General features: G+C 41.8%; 1 protein-coding gene across 2 annotated transcripts in view; it reads left to right on the top strand.

The window, feature by feature from the left end:
- The window catches only part of usp32 (ubiquitin specific peptidase 32), a 243,952-nt gene that overhangs the window by 176,196 nt on the left and 46,850 nt on the right, over positions 1–20,906 (top strand). For both annotated transcript variants that reach the window (XM_078548648.1, XM_078548646.1), the window contains exons 12-14: positions 1,675–1,777; positions 10,523–10,706; positions 20,199–20,374. In XM_078548648.1, the coding sequence (XP_078404774.1) occupies positions 1,675–1,777; positions 10,523–10,706; positions 20,199–20,374 (463 nt within the window). The remainder of the gene's footprint in view (positions 1–1,674; positions 1,778–10,522; positions 10,707–20,198; positions 20,375–20,906) is intronic.

The following is a 20,906-nucleotide window of genomic DNA, read 5'->3' as shown; positions in this document are numbered from 1 at the left end:
CCCTCACTATCAACATCCTGGGGGTTTCCATTGACCAGAAACTGAACTGGACTAGCTATATAAATACTGTGGCTAAAAGAGCAGGTCAGAGGCTAGGAACGCTACAGCAAGTAACTCGCTACCTGACTCCCCAAAACCTGTCCACCATCTACAACGCACAGGTCAGGAGTGTGATGGAATACTCTCCACTTGCTTGGATGAATGCAGCTCCAACAACACTCAAGAAGCTTGACACTATCCAGGACAAAGCAGCCTGCTTGATTAGCACACTATTCACTCCTTCCACCACCAACACAGTGGCAGCAGTGTGTACCATCTGCAAGATACACTGCAGGAACTCACCAAGGCTCCTTAGAGAACACCTCCAAAACCCACAACCACCACCATCTATAAGGACAAGGGCAGCAGACACATGGGAACACCACCACCTGGAAATTTCCCTTGAAGCCACTCACCATCCTGACTAGGAAATATATTGCCTTTCCTTCACTGTCGCTGGGTCAAAACCCTGGAACTCCCTCTCTAACAGCACTGTGGGTGTACCTACACCACATGGACTACAGTGGTTCAAGAAGGCAGCTCACCACCTCAAGGGCAATTAGGGATGGGCAATAAATGCAGGCCTTGCCAGCGACACCCACATCCCATGAACGAATAAAGAAATAGTCATCTCCCACCGAACCAGCCAGCAGCACATTCCAGAGCCTCATACTCTCTGACAGAAAAGAATCACCTGAAAACAAGTCTGTTCCTACCTTGGGAAAATATAAGCTCATGTATGCTGGTTCTCTCCAATCTTTTAAACTGGAATAATCTAATAATAGGCACACTATCCAATCTTTCCATTCCCTTAAAGACCTCAATCTGGCTACTTGTAAGTCCATGCTGCCCTAAAGTAAATAGACCCAAGTTCTTGAGCCTACCTGAATATCCATGGTTCCTGAAGCTGGTAAACCTTCTCATAGCTCTCCCCTGCACCTTTTCCAAGGCCTGCTATATCATGCACCATGCGAGAGAAGCAAAACGGCACAGTGCCGCAGATGCAGTCTAACCAGTGACCTGTGTATGGCAGAATAGTGTTCTTTGATTTATATGGTTCGATTATTGTAATCCAATGCTCAGACTTATCCAGATTGGTCATAAACCTTCAGTGATTTGCACACAATAATACCTACTTTTCCTTTCTAAACCTCTTTCATCATTGTTCCCTGCACATGATAGGACTATTCTGTGTTGGCCCTACCAACATGCATGACATACATTTATCTAAGTTAAATGCTACTTGCCATTATGCAGCGCACTTTCCTAGTGCATCTAAATCTCTTTGCATTTAAATGTACATCTCCACTGTTCAGGTCATTAATAAAGACGTTTGTGGGCCTCGGACTAACCCCCGAGAGACACCAGTAGTTATGTGCCTCCAGGCTGATCCATATTCACTTACTACAGCCTTTTGTTGTAAAAGTTAGCACATCAGTTAATAATCATAGCCTTAAAGTTATGTTATGCAATGTTACTTGCTGAAGTCAAATGTTTTTCTACTATCTTAATGGAGGCACTAACAGCATAGCATTGTTAAAATAGCATGCAATGTAACTTTGTGCTAATGAGTTTTGGGAATCCCTGCTTTTAATTTTATTCAGTTGCTAATTTTTATGTGCGTCTTGCATCTAGTGGATGGTTGGAAAGAGAAAGCAGACATGGCCTACAACCTGGACATAACTGGTTTCTGATTTCAGTGCAGTGGTGGCAGCAGTGGAAGGAATATGTGAAATATGTGAGTAATTACTGCACTTTTTTAATGTTTGCTATAACAGTCAGACTAGAGAACACCACAGATGTCATGCTTTGTGAGATGCGAAGTAATTTAGAAAACGGCAAGCAGGCCAGTCATTTCATCTGGAGTCTAAAGCTTGGAAACAATTTATTCTAATAGATCTGAGGAAATGATTTGCACTTCAGCTTACCTGCTTCCAACAGCAGCATTTGAGCAGTGGCCTTGTCCTTAAAAGGAAGGTTTCCAGTGAAGCATCACAACAGATTCACAACACAGGTAGCTAGGCATTGGCAAATTTATCAATCAGCAAACATACTTCACCCACAGTAATTGACCAAAAAAGGCTTAGCTGTTGGGGGTGGGGGAGAAAGGTGAGAATAGCTGAGAGAGCAGGAGGTGGAGGGAAGGGCTGTAAGAGCAGGGGGTGTTGGGGGAAGGCTATTTAACTTGCAGGGTTTTTAAAGAAAAAGCGCCTACCTTTTCACTTTTTTGGAGCAGGAATCAGGCCTCAAAGATCACTCACTGCCTGCAAACACTTGGTCGGAGCTCCACGGCAGCCATTGACGCCTTGGAACTCACGACCCACATTTTGGGAGGCCCTGCTCTAGGCTTTGTAGCCAGCTGACGCAAAACTATCATAGCAACTGTATAAAATATTGTGCCTATGTTATGTAATACTCCTGTCCTTAAAAAATCACATGCAATAGGCAACACATTGCCAGTGCAAGTTTTGTAGAAGCTTTGCCTTTGATTCTCCTACTAAGCAGGTAAACTGATTCACCAGCTGTGCATGATTTTAAATTTTGCAGTTTTACCTCTTTTTATATTTCATGGGCGTGGACGTCTCTGGCTAGATCAACATTGCACAATCTCAGAACTGATTTGCTTGTGATAAGCAAATCCCAGTTACATGAAAGACTGCACCAATTGCCCATTTTTAGTGCAATTATGGTGTATGTATTTATGCTTTGATCACAAACAGACAAATGAAAGAATTACCTTGGGCCAAATCTTTCGGTGTCCAGATCATTGGAGACTGGACATATGACCGAAGATGCATGTCAGGACCCTGTGGAAGTCATGACGCATTGACCAATGTGGGAATTACCCAGGAAGTTTGAACTTCCAATCTGTAATTCCACCGCTTCCTGGGACCCTCCACAAATGTCTCTGACTCTGAGCTAGAGTTGGAGACTTTGGATAGTTCCATGGGACCTACCTGGATAGTTACCCAGAAAATGTTACACTGATTAAATCCTAGTCTAACTCCTGGGTAACTCCAGAATTGACGCCCCCCAAGCACTCACATTGACACCCCCCTCCCCCCCAAACCCTGCCTGCTCGCCCGCCTACCTCCTTTCCCACCCGCTGACCCCCCTCGCCCACACCCATTTACCCCCCAACTGATTCATTCATTCATCCACTAACATTCAGACAGGACCTTGAAACTTACCATAAGCAGCTAATGAAAAGGGCACATATCCTGGCTTCCCTTGGCTCTAACTCTGCTTCCATCCCCAAGGGATGCTGCGTTCTGTATTTCTGGAAAGGCCGGGTTCAGGAGGCCCCAGAAGAAATGCGGAGAGCGCCGCGTTGGAATTATCAAGTGGAGTAGCAATCTGTTGATGGCCGCTCCTCAAAAGACCCGGGCCCTTAGTTTTACAGAGAAGCTTCTGCACAAAAATGGCACAGAAAAGCAAATGTGGCCTAACTGCCTGACAAAATGGTGTGCAAATAATAGATGGGAATCTACTTCATCTTTAACTTATTCATGTATCATTATTTAACATAAATGATTTGAAGAAAATTAATACTTAGTTGGGTAATAAGGAGCTGGGGTGGGGGGCATGGGGAGTGGCCAGTGTGAGTAATTTGAGGGTCAGTTCTGGAGTTACCCAGGAGTTAAGACGAGGATTTAATCTGTCTAACATTTCCTGGGTAACTATCCAAATAAGTCTCACGGAATTGCCCAAAGTCTCCAACTCTAGCTTAGAGTCTGACATTCACAGAGGGCCCTGGGAAGCAGTGCAATTGCCCATTGGAAGTTCAAACTTCCCAGTTTTTCCCACATAGGTCAGTGTGCCAGGACTTCCACAGGGTCCTGTCACACATCTTCAATCCTACTTCCAGTCTCCAGCAATTGGGAGAGACTGGAAGACTTAGTCCAAGTTCTTTTATCCATTTGTCTGTCTATTCATGTTCAAAGTGTAAATACATATACCATGATGGCACTAAAAATGGGAAATTGGTACAGTCTTTCATTTAACTGGTATTTGCTTATGACAAGCAAATCAGTTCTGAGATTGTGCAATGTAAGGGGTTAAATTTCAAAATTTAAAATGTAGCACAGGTGGTGAATCTGTTTGCCTTAGTGGGAGAATCAAAGGTGAAACCTCTACAAGATCCAACACCTGTGCTGACCCCTGAACAAATAAGTATTTGAGATTAGTATTTCTTACACGTCGTATTGCCACCAAATGCCACAGGCTGGATCCCATAGTAAGAAACTTATGGTTTACCATAGCAGTATATAATTATAAAGAATTAATACATTTTGTTGATGCATGTTAATTTGTTGTAAATTATAAGATAACTATTTGCACAATCAAGCAGCTTTTGTCTGCTGATTGTGTAAAGTCTTGCTCATAACATATTTATTGTGCAACTTGCGGAAGATAACTGAACTCTCAATACCACAACAAATTGATCATGGTATCAACTTCTTAGATTCATATAAGTTGCTAAGAAACCTTAATACATTCCAAAACATGGTCATCTTTCAAACTACTATTTTGTTGGAGTTCAGAAGTTAAAATCTATTATTCAACCAATAAGATGGGACACAATGAAACATGGAATGACCTGTTCACTGTAGAGCTGTTGCCACATGAGCAATGGAATGAGAAATGATACAGAAGATGTGATAACACCATTCATCAGCACAAGCCTGAAGCTCGAGCAGCTATGTGCAGCCTTCAACATCTGAGTGCATATTGCCAATTCTCACTCCATGGTTATGTTTAATATCAGAATGTAATTGTGGAAATGGCACTTTTAATTTTGCCATTTTGCATAATGTATTTCAATTTGTAGTCTAATAAAAAACAAAACCTGCCTGTGGTTAGAACTAAAAATTTGAAGGTAAGATTAAAGGCAACAGAGATTAATTGTGAAGCAATGGGTGCTAATAAATATTGTTTTCAAATGACTTGCATTGTGATATTGAAGCTCTTTTTTGGTTCAGTGTAGAGGTTAGTGAATACAGAAGTGTTCTATTGTGCTTGGAATGTATATCCCTAGGACCCTGAGCTTAATTTTGGAGGTGGGAAAATAATTTTATTTTCAAATATTTTGTCTTCTCTCTCCAACCTTACTGCTTTTTGTAATTGCTCTCATTAAGAAGACTTATGCCTGAATAAAAAAGAATTCCTTACTTTGTCATTCATGGAATACAGTTCTATGATATTTATAACAAGTTCAAGATTCATCTTCCCTGTGTGGACGAGAGTGGGGACTGTAGGGAGGATGAGCAAACTGACCATAGCACCGTGGTACAGGGAGCCATTCAAGTCGGGGGAGAAAAGAGAAATGTAGTTGTAATCGAGGATAATATAGTTAGGGGAATAGATACTGTTCTCTGTAGCCAGGATCAAGAGTCCCGAAGGCTGTGTTGCCTACCTGGTGCCAGGGTTAAGGATATCTCATCTGGGCTGCAGAGGAACTTGGAGTGGGAGGGGAAAGATCCAGCTGTTGTGGTCCACGTAGGTACCAACGATATAAGTAGAATGAGGAAAGGGGTTCTGCTGAGGGAACACGAGCAGCTAGGGGCTAAATTAAAAAGCAGAACCAAAAAGGTGGTAATCTTCGGACTACTACCTGAACCACAAACTAATTGGCACAGGGTCAATAAGATTAAAAAGGTAAATGCGTGACTGAAAGATTCTTGTGGGAGAAATGGGTTCGAATGCATGGCACATTGGCACCAGTACTGGAAAAGAGGGAGCTATTCAGTTCGGACGGGCTCCATTTGAATCATGCTGGGACTAGTGTCCTGGCAAATTGCATAACTAGGGTTGTAGATAAGGCTTTAAACTAAATAATTGGGGGGAGGGTTCAGTTGCATGGAAATATAAAAAAATCAAAGTGTAAGGAGAGGGTAAGAGTGCAGGTTAGTGACAAGGCTGATTGCTATAAAAAAGTGAAAGGAAGGGACTGAGTGTGTGGACGCCATATTGCACCAAAGAATCAAAAAACGAAAAATTTACAATAGGGCAAACTTAAAGGCTTTGCATCTGAATGTGCGTAGCATTCAGGATAAAACTAATGAGTTAACAGCGCAAATAGAGATAAATAGGGATGAGTTGGTGGCGATTACTGAGACGTGGTTACAGGGAGAACAGGTTTGGAAGTTGAATATCCAAGGGTACTCAGTGTTTTGGAAGGATAGGCAGGAAGGAAAAGGAGGTGGTGTAACTTTGTTAGTAAAGGAAGAGATCAGGGCTATAGTGAGGAATGATATAGTCACTGGAGAGCAGGACGTAGAGTCAGTCTGGGTAGAAATAAGAAATAGCAAGGGAAAGAAATCCCTGGTGGGAGTAATCTATTGGTCCCCAAATAGTAGTTCAGCAGTAGGGCACAGTATAAACCAGGAAATACTGGGAGCACTTAAGAAAGGCACGGCAATAATCATGGGTGATTTTAATATGCATATAGACTGGATTGATCAAATTGGCAAGGGTAGCCTCGAGGGAGAGTTCATAGTGTACTAGAGATTGTTTCTTGGAGCAATATGTTGTGGAACCAACCAGGGAGCAGGCTATTCTGGATTTGGTTTTTTGTAATGAGATGGGATTAATTATTGATCTCATAGCAAAGGATCCTCTAGGGAAGAGTGATCATAGCACGCTAGAATTTTAAGTTCAGTTTGAGAGCGAGAAACTTGAGTCCCACACTAGTGTTCTGGAGTTAAACAAGGGTGACTACATTGGCATGAGGGCAGATTTGGCCCTAGTGGACTGGGCAGGAAGACTATAAGGTAGGACAGTTGATGAACAGTGACAGATATTTAAGGAGATATTCAATTCCTCCCAAGAAAATATATTCCAAAGAGGAAGAAAGATGGTAAGAGGGGGAAAAAGCATCCATGGCTAAGCAAGGAAGTTAAAGATAACATTAAGGCAAACCAAATTGCAAAGGTCAGTGGCAGGCTGGAAGATTGGGAAATTTTTAAAGATCAACTAAGGGTTACTAAAAAAAATAATAAAAAGAGCAAAGGTAAATTATGAAAGAAAACTAGCGCAAAATGTAAAAACTGATAGCAAAAGCTTCTACAAGTATATAAAAGGAAAGAGAGTAGCTAAAGTGAATGTTGGCCCCTTGAAGTACGAGACTGGGGAGTTAATAGTGAGGAACGCAGAAATGGCAGAGATGCTTAATCAATATTTTGCCTCCGTTTTCACAGTGGAGGACACTAGTACCACCCCAATAGTAACAGGTAATGCAGAGGGTATAGAGAAGGAGTAACTTAGAACAATCACCATCACTAGAGAAAAAGTACTGAGCAAACTATTGGGATTAAAGGGTGACAAGTCCCCAGGACCTGATGGCCTACATCCCAGGGTCTTAAAGGAAGTGGCAGCGGAGATAGTGGATGCTTTGGCTATGATATTCCAAAATTCCCTGGATTCTGGAAAGGCTCCAGTGGATTGGAAAAATGCTAATATAACACCCTTATTCAAAAAGGCAGGGGAGGCAGAAAGTAGGAAACTATAGACCAGTTAGTTTAACGTCTGTCATTGGGAAATTGTTGGAATCCATTATTAAGGAAGTAGCAATGGGGCATTTGGAAAGTCAAAATGCAATCCATCAGAGTCAGCATGTTTTTATGAAGAATAAATCGTGTTTGACTAATTTGCTACAGTTCTTTGAAGATGTGACGAGCAAAGTGGATAATGGAAATCCTGTGGATGTAGCATATCTGGACTTCCAGAAGGCCTTTGATAAGGTGTCGCACAAAAGATTAATACACAAGATAAGATCACACAGAGTTAGGGGTAATATATTAGCTTGGATAGAGGATTGGCTAACCAACAGAAAGCGAGTCGGGATGGTAAGCTGTTACTAGTGGGGTGCCATAGGGTTCGGTCCTTGGGCCCCAACTATTTACGATCTATAATGACTTGGATTCAGGGATAGAAGGTACTATAGCTAAATTTGCAGATGACACCAAAGTAGGTGGGAAAGTAAGTTGCAATGAAGAAATAAGAAATTTACAAATGGATATGGACAGGTTAGGTAAATGGGCCAAAACTTGGCAGATGGGGTTTAACGTGGATAAGTGTGAAGTTATCCATTTTGGTCGGAAGAATAAAAAGGCGACTTATTATTTAAATGGAGAGAAACTTCAGAATGCTTTAGTGCAGAAGGATCTAGGTGTCCTCATGCATGAATCGCTGAAAGCTAGTATGCAGGTACAGCAGGTAATAAGGAAGGCAAATGGAATTTTGGCAATTATTGCTAAAGGAACAGAGTATAAAAATCGGGAATTGTTGTTGCAATTGTACAAGGCATTGGTGAGACCGCACCTGGCGTACTGTGCACAGTTTTGGACCCCTTACTTGAGGAAGGATGTAGTTGCATTGGAGACGGTTCAGAGGAGATTCACTAGATTGATTCCAGAGATGCGGGGCTTGTCTTATGAGGAGAAATGAGCAGTTTAGGCCTGTACTCGCCAGACTTTAGAAGGATGAGAGAAGATCTAATTGAGGTATATAAGATGCTAAAGGGGCTAGACAAAGTAGACATGGAGTGGATGTTTCCCCTTGTGGGGCATTCTAGAATGAGAGGCCATAGTATTTTGGCTAAGGGGTGGTAGATTTAAATCAGAAATGAGGAGGAATTACTTTTCTGAAAGGGTCGTGAATCTGTGGAATTCACTACCTCAGACTGCAGTGGATGCCGGGACGCTGAATAAATTTGAGGAGATACAGATTTTTAATTAGTCACAGGTTGAAAGGTTATGGGGAGAGGGCGGGAAATTGGAGTTGAGGTCGAAATGAGATCAGCCATGATCGTATTGAATGGCGGGGCAGGCTCGAGGGGCTGAATTGGCTACTCCTGCTCTTAGCTCTTAATGTTCTTAGGTTAAATTTTTACAGTACATAACATTTCAGATGAGAATGCATCAACATCAAATGAAGCGAAGCTGTTAGGTAATCAGAATGTAATGAAAGTGTATTTTATCTACTTTAAAGAATTTTAGAGTATCGAAAAGGTTCATTATTTTAAATGTCTTTAGCCATGTGTTTGACACAATTCAGGTTTTCCCTTCAACATTAATTCATTTTTGCAGCAAAAAGGACAGTTTCCCTCAGCAGATCCACATATCATATTAACTAAAACTTGCAACCTATGCGTAATGTGAATGGCATAACATGTCATAAGACTAATAATTACCTTGTACTTTGATATTTTGCATTGGAGTACTGACTGTATTCTTCACTTCGAAAGGTGATGAACATCCTGTTGTGGATCATGTTGCTCAAAAAAATTACAAGTGAGATTATTAATCAGAAGAGGAACACAGCAAGGAACTCCTGGTACAATGCATCTGTTGTACAAAACTTAACCTGCTCAAAAAATAATAGTCCATAATTTGTTTTTAGTGCTACTCACGATCTCATAACTGAGTTTCTGGTGAAACATAGTTGAACTTTATGGAGTCTCTCTTTGCAGCTTCAGTGTTGAAATAACTGATCAAAGTAATGCCTAGAATCTTGTACTTTCTGGGCTTTCCAAATAATACCCAAAATTGAGACGAACCAAGTGCAGTCTGACACAATGGATATAGGAATTTGGTTTCCAGTATTGTATCCTTGATGGCTGAACCATTAGAGAGAAAGTTTTGCCATCTCTCCCGTTTTATCAGCTAGCAAAAAAAAACCTGATGCCGTTATAGATATTGGCAATTATATCACTGCAGAGAACAGCCTAGGCTAGATGCACTCCTGTTCCTAGCCCTTTTGAAATGCACATGTACCCGGATATTTTCAAATACTGTATGTCATCTTTGACACCAAGTCCAAAATAGTCTGTTTCAACCACAATCAACTGAAACTTATTTTAAATTCATATTATTCAGCCTGCCTAAAGTACTGTCAAAAATTATCTACACAAAAATACTCATTTTTTTTGAGATGCAGTGCAACTTGATTCTGCCACCTTATAGTCTGCTGTTTTAAAACACTGCAGCCATTGCAGTAGTTTGAGAAAATAATGTTTGATGTCGTTTCATGTTTTTGCCAAAATATGGAAATTTAATGCTTCCAGTACGTTTTTTTTAAAAATAATCTCCATGTGGTTATATACTGGTTTTGGTGCCTTGAAAGCTGCTACAATCCTCTCAGAATAATATTTATTAAGAATAGGTTAGGCACCTTGGGCTATCCTAGAGGATGTCTAAGCTAATTAAAAAATAAAATTCAAAGTGCAGGACCTTGGTCCTTTCTTGTTGATAAATAGTACAAGGGGACCAAAACTTGCATATGGATCATAACTCTTATTTTGGAGGTTAGAGTTCATTGCATCTATAAAATAACAGTATTGATTTTAAACTCAAATAAATTCTTAGAAAGGATCTTGTGCTACTTTAAGCTTGTGTTCTCCATCTTTATTGGTGGATATGGCTGTGGAATTAATACGTGTTACATTTCAGTTCTCAACATTTTTTTTCTGCTTTTATTACAGGAAACCAAGCCAGTCATAATAGAGCCTTCTTCAATAATGAATTTAGTGAAAAGCCAGAACCCACTGCACCCTGTGGATCAGGGTGAAGATAAGCCTGGAGTGCAGAGTTCCTTCAGTTCTCCAGATGAAAGATGTTTCGACAACATATCAATTGCATCTGAAGCATCTGAGAGCACTGGCACTGGTAAAATGATTTTTGATTTGTAGGTTTTTCAATATAGTTCCTTTGAAACCTGAACATTTCATTTTACTGCACACATTGGAACTAGTTGCAAAAGTCAGAATTTCCCTTTGGAAAGAAGATTAACAACGTGGACTGAACTGAACAACTGTCTGATCCAAATTATTGTTGAGCTCTGTGTGAATCTAACATGCCATTTTGTTAATGGTTCTGGTTAGATTCCTGTGTAAATAAACAAATGATAATTATACTTAAAGACATGTACCTTTAGTGAACTGTAGAATAACCTCACTGATGCTCAGTTTGGGTTCCACCAGGGTCACTCAGCTCTTGACATCATTACAGCCTTGGTTCAAACATGGACAAAAGAGCTGAATTCCAGAGATGAGGTGAGAGTGACTGCCCTTGACATTAAGGCAGCATTTGATCGAGTTTGGCATCAAGGAGCTCAAGCAAAACTGGAGTCAATGGGGAATCAGGAGGAAAACTCTCCACTGGTTGGAGTCAAACCTAGCACAAATGAAGATGGTTGTGGTTGATGGAGGTCAATCATCTTCATTCCAGGACATCACTGCAGGAGTTCCTCAGGGTAATGTCTTAGGACCAACCATCTTCAACTGCTTCATCAATGACCTTCCCTTCATCATAAGGTCAGAAGTGGGGATGTTTGCTGATGATTGCACGATGTTCAGCACCATTTGCAGCTCCTCAGAGTGAAGCAGTGCAGGTCCAAATGCAGCAAGACCTGGACAATTTCCAGGCTTGGGCTGACAAGTGGCAAATAACGTTTGCGCCACACAAGTGCCAGGCAATGATCAGCTCCAACAAGAGAGAATCTGACCATTGGCCCTTGATAGTCAATGGTATTACAATTGCTGAGTCCTCCACTATCAATAGCCTGGGGGATTCCATTAACCCAGAAACTGAACTGGACTAGCCATATAAATACTGTGGCTACAAGAGCAGGTCAGAGGCTAAGAATGCTGTGGCAAGTAACTCACCACCTGACTACGCAAAGGCTGTCCGCCATCTACAAGGCACAAGTCAGGAGTGAGATAGAATACTCTCCACTTGCTTGGATGAGTGCAGCTCCAACAACACTCAAGTAGCTTGACATCATCCAGGACAAAGCCCGCTTAATTGGCACCACATCCACAAGCATTCACTCCTTCCACCACTGACACACAGCAGCAGTGTGTACCATCTACAAGATGCATTGCAGGAAGTCATCCAGCCTCCTTAGACCGTACCTTCCAAACACATGACCACTACCATCAGGAAGGACAATGGTAGAACATACCTGGGAACACCATCACCTGGAAGTTCCCCTCCAAGCCACTCGCCATCCTGGCTTGGAAATATATCACTGTTCCTTCACTGTACGAGGCCTAAATCCTGGAACTCCTTTCCTAACAGCACTGTGGCTGTACCTACACCACATGGACTGCAGCAGCTCAAGAAGGCAGCTCAACACCACCTTCTCAAGGGCAATTATGGATGGGCAATAAATGCTGGCCTAGCCAGCGACGCCCACATCCCAGGAATTAATGAAACAATTTTGCATAATTTTGAATATTTGGTTGTGCTGACCAAGTAGCTCCAATTCATTGAGTTAGGGCCATTTAGACTGCTCTGGCTGTGGCAAACAGAGTTTAAGAACCACTGAGTAAGACAATACTAAACGGAAGAGATATTGAGCTTTAACCTCCAAGCTCCCCAGCATCAGATTGGGGGGTACCCCAGAGATGAGCTGGGGAATCCCCTTCAAAAGTTCACAGGTAAGGTTCGCAGAACAATTACCCAGAAGTGCAAACCTCCCCTAGGCAATTGCCCTGCATGAGGAACCATCCAAAAATGCGATGTAAATCGCAAACTTCAGATGGTTCCGACTGGGCTATACCAATAGTTACCCAGAAAAAGTTAGAAGAATTAAAATGACTTCAAATTTCTAGGTAACTATTGTACAGACCCAGGCCGACCCCTCCACGGGACTCTCCCCAACCCTGCACAGATCTTCCCCCATCACTCTTGATTACCCCACCTATGGGAGTACCCCAACACCCCTGAACCCCACCCAGAAGTCTTCCCCTAACCCCGTGACTACCACTGCCCTCTCCACGAGACTCCCTCCCCACGCCTCACCTCCCCCAACTTGCAGGCCCAACTGCCACCCCCACCCTCTGACTGGACCTAAGGGGCCTCCCTCCGTCTACCCTGAGGCCTGACCCCCCCCACCCCGACCTGACCTGACCCACTCTCTGTCTCCCAACCTCCTAATCCCCACCCCACCCCCCCGGTCTCCAATTGTTTCCCCACTGCCACCCCCCCACCCCCCAAATCCTATCCACCTAGCTTCTTCCTGGCCTGTCAAGGAGTTTTAAATTTCATGGACATTTAAACTTAGCTAGTTTATGGTAGCTCGTGCTGTAAAAAGGGGGTGTGACTTCCTTCACTTTGACGCGACTGGACTTTGCACTGGTCCCCAGGGACGCATTGCACTGCCGGGATCTCGCCCAGCTTGAGTCAGAAGGTCGGGTGAGACAGGCTGAGGAAAAGAATTAGCGTACGTAATTTGGCACAAAGTGGCAACCTGATGCTGATTGCCACTCTGAGAAAGTTCAGACCCATAGTTGTGATAGGAACCAAAACACTTTTGAAGCACAGCATGTTGTGTGAGGGAGCAGTTGAAGGCTGGAAATTAACTACAGCTTTCCAAAAAAGGAATGTTGATTGAAACTGCATGTGAATGAATGGGTTAAAATTTAATATTTCAGCTTGTTAGCATCCCTGGTGTTCTCAGTTAATGCCTTCTCAGCTCAGTCTACAATTTATAATAGTAGAAGTACGAAGAAGAATTGCATCTAGTGGATCCAGAACCTGGAACCAAAATTGCAGTTTTGTGTGGGTGAAGGAATATGTGAATCAATCACATTCATTATCTTCATTAGGAGTCCTGAGTGGAGCATAATCCTAATTGAAAACATGACATTTTTATCTGCTTGTCACTCAAGTACAACTAAGTTTGTGTGCAAAATTTTTTTGATGACCTTAGTGCACTGTTTGCGTAAATGAGTAAACCTGAAGCCTTTTTGAAATGTCTTTCTTTTATAATTTGTTTTCATTTTTTATTATGAAATATCACTAACTGAAAACCTTCTAATGTCAACACATAAATTAGGAGCAGGAGTAGGCCATTCAGCCCCTTGAGCCTGCTCTGGCGTTTGATAAGATCATGACTGATCTGATCGTGGCCTCTACTTTCTTGCCTTTGACTGCTTTGTCAGTCAAGAATTTGTCTAACTCAGCTTTAAAAATATTCAGTGACCCGCCTCCACTGCTCTTTGGGGAAGAGAATGCCACAGACTAACAGCCCTCTGAGAGAAGAAAATTCTCCATCTCCGTCTTAAATGGGAGACTCTTTATTGTTAAACTGTGTCCCTTTATTCTAGTCTCTCCCATGAGGAGAAGCATCCTTTCAGCATCCACCCTGACAAGTCCCCTGAGGATCTTATATGTCTCAATAAGATCACTTCTCGTCCTTCAAAACTTCAATGGAAACAAGCCTAACCTGTCCAACCTTCCCTCTTAAGGTAACCCCTTCACCTGAGGAGGGCGCGCCTTCTCCGCACTGCTTCTAATGCAGTTATATCCTTTTGTAAATAAGGAGACCAAAACTGTACTCCAGATGTGTTCTCACCAACACCCTGTATAACTGTAGCACACCTTCCCTACCTGCATATTTCATTCCTCTTGTGATAAACAACAATGATCCATTTACCTTCCTAATCATTTGTTGTAGCTGCATGCTAACTTTTTGTGATTCACATACCAGAACATCCAAATTTCTGTAACTCAGAATTCTGCAATCCCTCTTCTTTTAAATAACATGCTGCTTTTGTATTCTTCCTGCCAAAGTGGACAAGTTCATATTTTCCCACATTATACTCCATCTGCCAGATTTTTGCCCATTCACTTAGTCTTTCTATATCCCTTTTTCCAGACTCCTTTTGCCCTCTTCACAACTTAATCTTATACCTACCTTTGCATCATCAGTGAATTTAGCAACCAAAAATTCAGCCCCTTCATCCAAGTCATTGATGTAGGCTGTAAATAGTTCAGGCCCCAGCACTGATCCCTGTGACATTCTACTCGTCACATTGTGCTAACTTGAAAATGACCCATTTATGCCTACTCTCTGTTTCCTATCAGCTAGCCAATCCTCTCTCCATGCTAATATGTTACCCCTACACCATTAGCTCTTATTTTGTGTGGTAACCATTAATGTGACATCTTATCACATGCTTTTTGGAAATCCGAATACACCACATCTACAAGTTCCCCTTTATCAATGTTGCTTGTTACTTCCTCAAAGAGCGCTAATAAATTAGTCAAACAGTATTTCCCTTTCATAAAACCATGTTGACTCTGCCTGATTGCTTTAAGTTTTTCTAAATGCCCTGCTAGAACCTCCTTAATAATAGATACTAGCATTTTCCCCATGACAGATGTTATGCTAACTGGCCTGCAGTTTTCTACTTTTTGTCTCCCTCCTTTATTGAATAGAATTTTCTATTTTCCAATCTGATGGGACCTTTCCAGAATCTAGGGAATTTTGGAAAATTAAAGCCAATGCATCCATTATTCAGCAGCCATTCCTTTTAAGACCAAAGGATGAATCCCAGCAGGACCTGGGATTTGTCAGTCTTTAGTTCTAATAGTTTTCTCAGTACCTTTTCTCTGGTGAATGTAATTGTTTTAAGCTCCTCACTCCTTTTCACCTTTAGATTCACAATTTCCGGGATGTTATTTGTGTCTTCTGTAGGGCGGGCAGTTACAAAATATCTGTTCAATGTGTCTGCCATTTCCTTATTTCCCATTATTAATTCCCCAGGACACACACAATACCAACACTCACTTCAGTTACTCCTTTTTTCTTCTTAAACCCCTGTAGAAACTTATCATCTGTTTTTATATTTCTAGTGAGCTCTCTCATACCCTTTCTCCCTAATTTTTTAGCCACCTTTTCTGTTTTTTTATATCTGTCCAGTCTTCTAATCTGCCACTGATCTCGCAGAATTGTGCACTTTTTTTTTTCAATTTGATACTATCTTTTAATTTCCATAGTTAGTCACGAACAATGCATCCTTCTCCTAGATTCTTTCTTTCTCACGAGAATGTGTCTTTCCTGAATGTTATGAAATATCCCCTTAAATCTCTGCCATTGCATCTCTACTGACCTACCCCTTAACTTCCTTTCCCAGTCCACATTAGCCAGCCTGGCCTTCATACCCTTATTATTTCTTTTATTTAAGTTTAAGATATTAGTCTTAGACCAACTTTTCTCTCTTTCAAACTGAATGCAAAGTTCAGTCATGTCACTGCTACTGAAGGGCTCCTTTACTAGGTCATCAATTAATCCTGTCTCATTGCACATTACCAGTCCTAGAATAGCCTGCTCTCTCGTTGACTCTAGAACATGTTGCTCCAAGAAATTGTCCCAAAAATGCTCTATGAACTCATCTTCTAGGCTACCTTTGCCAATCTGATTCATCCAATCTATATGTAGATTAAAATCACCCATGATTATCACCATATCTTTCTCACAAGCCCCCATTATTTCTTCCTGTATGCCCCATCCTACAGTGTAGTTACTGTAAGGGGACCTATAAACTACTCCCATAAGTGACTTCTTACCTTTGTTATTTCTCACCTCTACGCAAACTGATTCTACATCTTGATCTTTAGAACGAAGGTCAGCTCTCACTTGTTGTACTGATGTCATCCTTAATTAATAGAGCTGCCCCACCATCTTTCCTAGCTTCTGACCTTCTGAAATGTCATGTATCCCTTGAATATTCAGTTCACAGCCTTGATCATCTTGCAGCCAAGTCTCTAAAATAGCTATCAGATTATACACATTTGAGCTAACAATTCATCCATTTTGTTATGAATTCTATGTACATTCAGGTACAAAGGCTTTAGTTCTGTCTTTTTACTGTTTTTGCAACCTCTGGCCTTATCTGCTAGAGCACTCTTAAGATTGTATGCTCTGTCCCTTCCTGGCACGCTCTGATTATCATTACCCTTATTACTATCCTGCTGTCTTGCCTTGTCCTTTCCCTCCAATTTATCGCATCTTCCCTCACTAGATCCTGTGCCCCTACTATTTAGTTTAAAGCTCTCTCTATCACCCTTGATGTTTGGCTCACCAGAACACTGGTCTCAGCGTGGTTCAGGTGAAGACTGCTCCAAAAGTACCATGCCCACTTTCCCCAGTACTGGTGCTAGTGCCCCATGAATAGAAACCTATTTTTCCCACATCAATCCTTGAGACACATGTTCAACTCTCTAATCTTATTTACCCTATGCCAAGGTTTAGGATGACAATAGAAAAGGACAATGGGCAATCCAGAGTAAGAATAGTTACCTGGGGGTGAGACAGCTTCAATGGAGGAAGAACGGATAGACTGGAACCAAAGGTTGGTGGGGAAAACTGTAGCTGAACAATGAGCTACCTTCAAAGGAGAAATAGTTTGGCCACAGTAAAGGTATATTCCTTCAAAAGGGAAAGGTAGGGCAAACAAAACCAGAACTCCCTGGAAGAAAAAGGAGGTAGAAATTAAGATAAAGAAGAAAAGGTGTGCTTATGACAGGTATCAGGTAGAAAATACAATTGAGAACCAATATGAATATAGAAGGTTTAGAGGAGAGGTGAAGAAGCAAAGAGGGATTATGAGAAAAGACTGGCAGGCAACATAAAGGGGAATCCCAAAGTCTTCTCTAGGCACATAAATAGTAAAAGGAGGAGTAAGGCCGATTACGGGCGATAAAGAGGATTTACACATGGAGACAGGGGGCATGGTTGAGATGTTAAATGAATACTTTGCATCTGTCTTTACCAAGGAAGCAGGTGCTACCCAGGCCTTGGTGATAAAGGAGGAAACTCTGTCACTAGTGGGTTCAAAACTGATGAGGTATTGGGTAAACTGTCAGTACTTAAAGTTGACAAGACACCGGGACCATATGAGATGCATCCAAGGGTATTGAAGGAAGTGAGAGTGGGAAGTGCAGGGACACTGGCCATAACCTTTCAGTCTTCCCTAGACTCTGGAGGTGTCAGAACACTGGAGAATTGCAGACATTACACCCTTATTCAAAAAGGTTGTAAGGATAAGCTCAGTAATTACAGACCAGTCAGTTTAACTTCAGTGGTGTAGAAGCTGCTAGAAACAGTTATTCAGGATAGAATTAATAGTCACATGGGAAAAGGTGAGTTGATTAGGAAGAGCCAGCATGGATTTCTGAAGGGAAAATCATGTTTAACATGCTGAGGTTTTTTGAAGAGGTTAACAGAGAGGGCTAATTAGGGTAATGCTGTTACGTGGTGTACGTGGACTTCCAAAAGGCATTTGATGCAGTGCCGCACAACAGACTTGAGAAAAATTACAGTTCATGGAATGAAAGGGACAGTAGCAACGTGGATACGAAATTGGCTGAGTAATAGGAAACAGTGAGTAATAGTTTTTAGGCTGGATGAAGGTTTGTAGTGGAGTTCCCCAGGGGTTGGTATTGGTACTCTTGCTTTCCCTGATTATATATTAATGATCTTGATCTTGGTGTGCAGGAGACAATTTCAAAGTTTGCGGATGATATAAAACTTGAAAGCAATGTAAACTGTGAGGAGGACAGTGTAGAACTTCAAAAAGACAGACAAGCTGTTGGAGTGGGCAGATAGGTGGCAGATGAAGTTCAGTACAGAGAAGTGTGAGGTGATTCATTTTGGTCGGAAGAACATGAAGAATAAATATAAAATAAGGGGTACAACTATAAAGGGTGTGCAGGAGCAGAGGGACCTAGGTGTACATGTGCATAAGTCGTTCAAGGTGGCAGGACAGGTAGAGAGAGCAGTTAATAAAGCATACAGTACCTTAGGCTTTATTAATAGGGGCATAGAGTACAAGAGCAAGGAGGTTATGCTGAACTTGAATAGGACATTAGTTCGACCTCAGCTAGAGTATTGTGTACAGTTCTGGGCATCACACTTTAGGAAGGGTGTAAATGCATTGAAAAGAGTGCAGAAGAGGTTTACAAAAATTGTTCCAGAGATGAGAAACTTCAGTTATGAAGATAGATTGGAGAAGTTGGGACTGTCCTCCTTGGAGAGCAGAATGCTAAGAGGAGATTTGACAGAGTTGTTCAAAATCATAAGGGGCTAAACAGAGTAGATAGGGAGAAACTGTTCCTGCTCATAAAAGGATGGAGAACGTGAGGGCACAGATTTAAAGTGATTTGCAAAAGAAGTAAATGTGATGCAAGAAAAAGCTTTTGCACAGCGGTTAGGGCCTGGAATGCACTGCCTGTAAGTGTGGTGAAGGCAGGTTCAATCAAGGCATTAAAGAGGGCATTAAGTGATTGTTTCAATTTAAATAATGTCCAGGGTTACGGGGAAAAGGCAGGAGAATGGCACTGAGTCATAATGCTCATTCGGAGAGCTGGTGCAGACACAATGGGCTGACTGGCCTCCTTCTGCACTGTAACGATTTAGCGATTCTGTGAATTTGCTCATGGCTCAGATAATAACCCAGAGATTATTACCTTTGAAGTGCTGCTTTTAATTTAGCACCTAGCTGCCCATACTCCCAAAACAGAACCTCTTTCCTTGTGCTATTAATGTCATAGATACCTCTGTGGACCCAACAACTGGATCCTCCCTCTTCCACTGCAAGTTCTCCTCCAGCCCAGAGCAGATGTCCCGGACCCTGATAACAGGCAGGCAACACAGCCTTCTGGACTCTCGCTCTCGGCTGCAGAGAACCGTCTCTATCCCCTTGACTATATTGTCCCCTACTACCAATGCATTCCTATTTATTCCCCCTCCTTGAATGGCTTCCTGTACCATACTCAGCTTGCTCATCCACCCTGCAGCCCCCATTTTCCTTCATACAAGCTGCAAGAACCTTGAACATGGGCAATTGCAAGGACTGAGGCTCCTCCACTGCTCCCTTTTAGGTCCCCATACTTGCCTCACTTTACGTCACATGCTCCTGCCCCTGGTGGTGGGCCAAATGAGAAGACTCTAGCTTAAGAGCTGTGACTGAACAATGTGTCAAGATAGTTTTCCCCCCTCTGCATCAACAGCCAGACTCCAACTCATTAATTTTGAGCCAACATTCAGATCTCGACAGCACAGAAGACTTCATTAAATGCAGAAACATTTAAAGCCACCAGTCATTTTAGACACCTACTCTGAAAAAAAATGCTGACCTAGTGCATCAGTGTTAGGACTCTTGCAGATAACATGTTGTGACACTACTGCTTCATCATGGAGCGAATTTACCTTCCATCCAGTTTAAAGATACTGTGTTAGCATTGTGTTCTAGGATTTTGATAGATTGTGACAAAATCCAAACCTTCCTTTTGTTTTAGCAAGAGTATGTTTTGTATGTGAAGGCAAGTAAAAATCTGAAGATAATGTTTCCTATGTTTTTATTTCAGGTTTATACCAGTCTAGTCCAGCTGGTACTGATGCTTGCTTTACTAGACAGCACAGCAGTTTGGACAGTAACGGTCAATGTTTCCTTGGTGCCAATGGGAACATTTTGGCACAATTTGGTCCACAGAAACCAGGAGCTATCGATAACCAGTCACTTGTAATGCAAGGGTCTGTGAAGGTATTGATACAGTGCCTATAAAGATTAATAAGTCCTTAAATTTACCAGGATGAGTTTTTCAATTTTCTGAATATTAAGTTTGTTGTATAGCTTGTGCGGGGAGGCAGTGGCATAGTGATAATGTCACTGGACTAGGGATCCAGAGGCCCAGGCTAATGCTCTTAGGGACAAGGGTTCAAATCCCACCATGGCAGCTGGTGAAATTTAAATTTAAATTAATAAAAACCTGAACCTGAAAGTGATGGTGACCATGAAACTATCATTGATTGTCGTAAAAACCTATTTGGTTCACTGATGTCCTTTAAGGAAGGAAATCTGCCATCTTTACCTGGTCTGGCCTACGTGTGACTCCAGATTCACAGTGGTTGACTCTTAATTGCCCTCTGAAATGGCCTAGCAAGCCACTCAGTTCAAGGTGGATCTTGCCAGTGATGCTCACATCCCATGAAAGAATTTTTAAAAATTGTGACTAAATGTTCAGTGAATCCATGATTCTTACTAATTGATTTTTAAATACGGAGCTGCGCAAAAT

This window comes from Cetorhinus maximus, chromosome 9 (assembly GCF_964194155.1).
Source record: "Cetorhinus maximus chromosome 9, sCetMax3.hap1.1, whole genome shotgun sequence".
Classification (NCBI taxonomy): Eukaryota; Metazoa; Chordata; class Chondrichthyes; order Lamniformes; family Cetorhinidae; genus Cetorhinus; species Cetorhinus maximus.
This window is presented reverse-complemented; position numbering and strand designations above follow the sequence as displayed.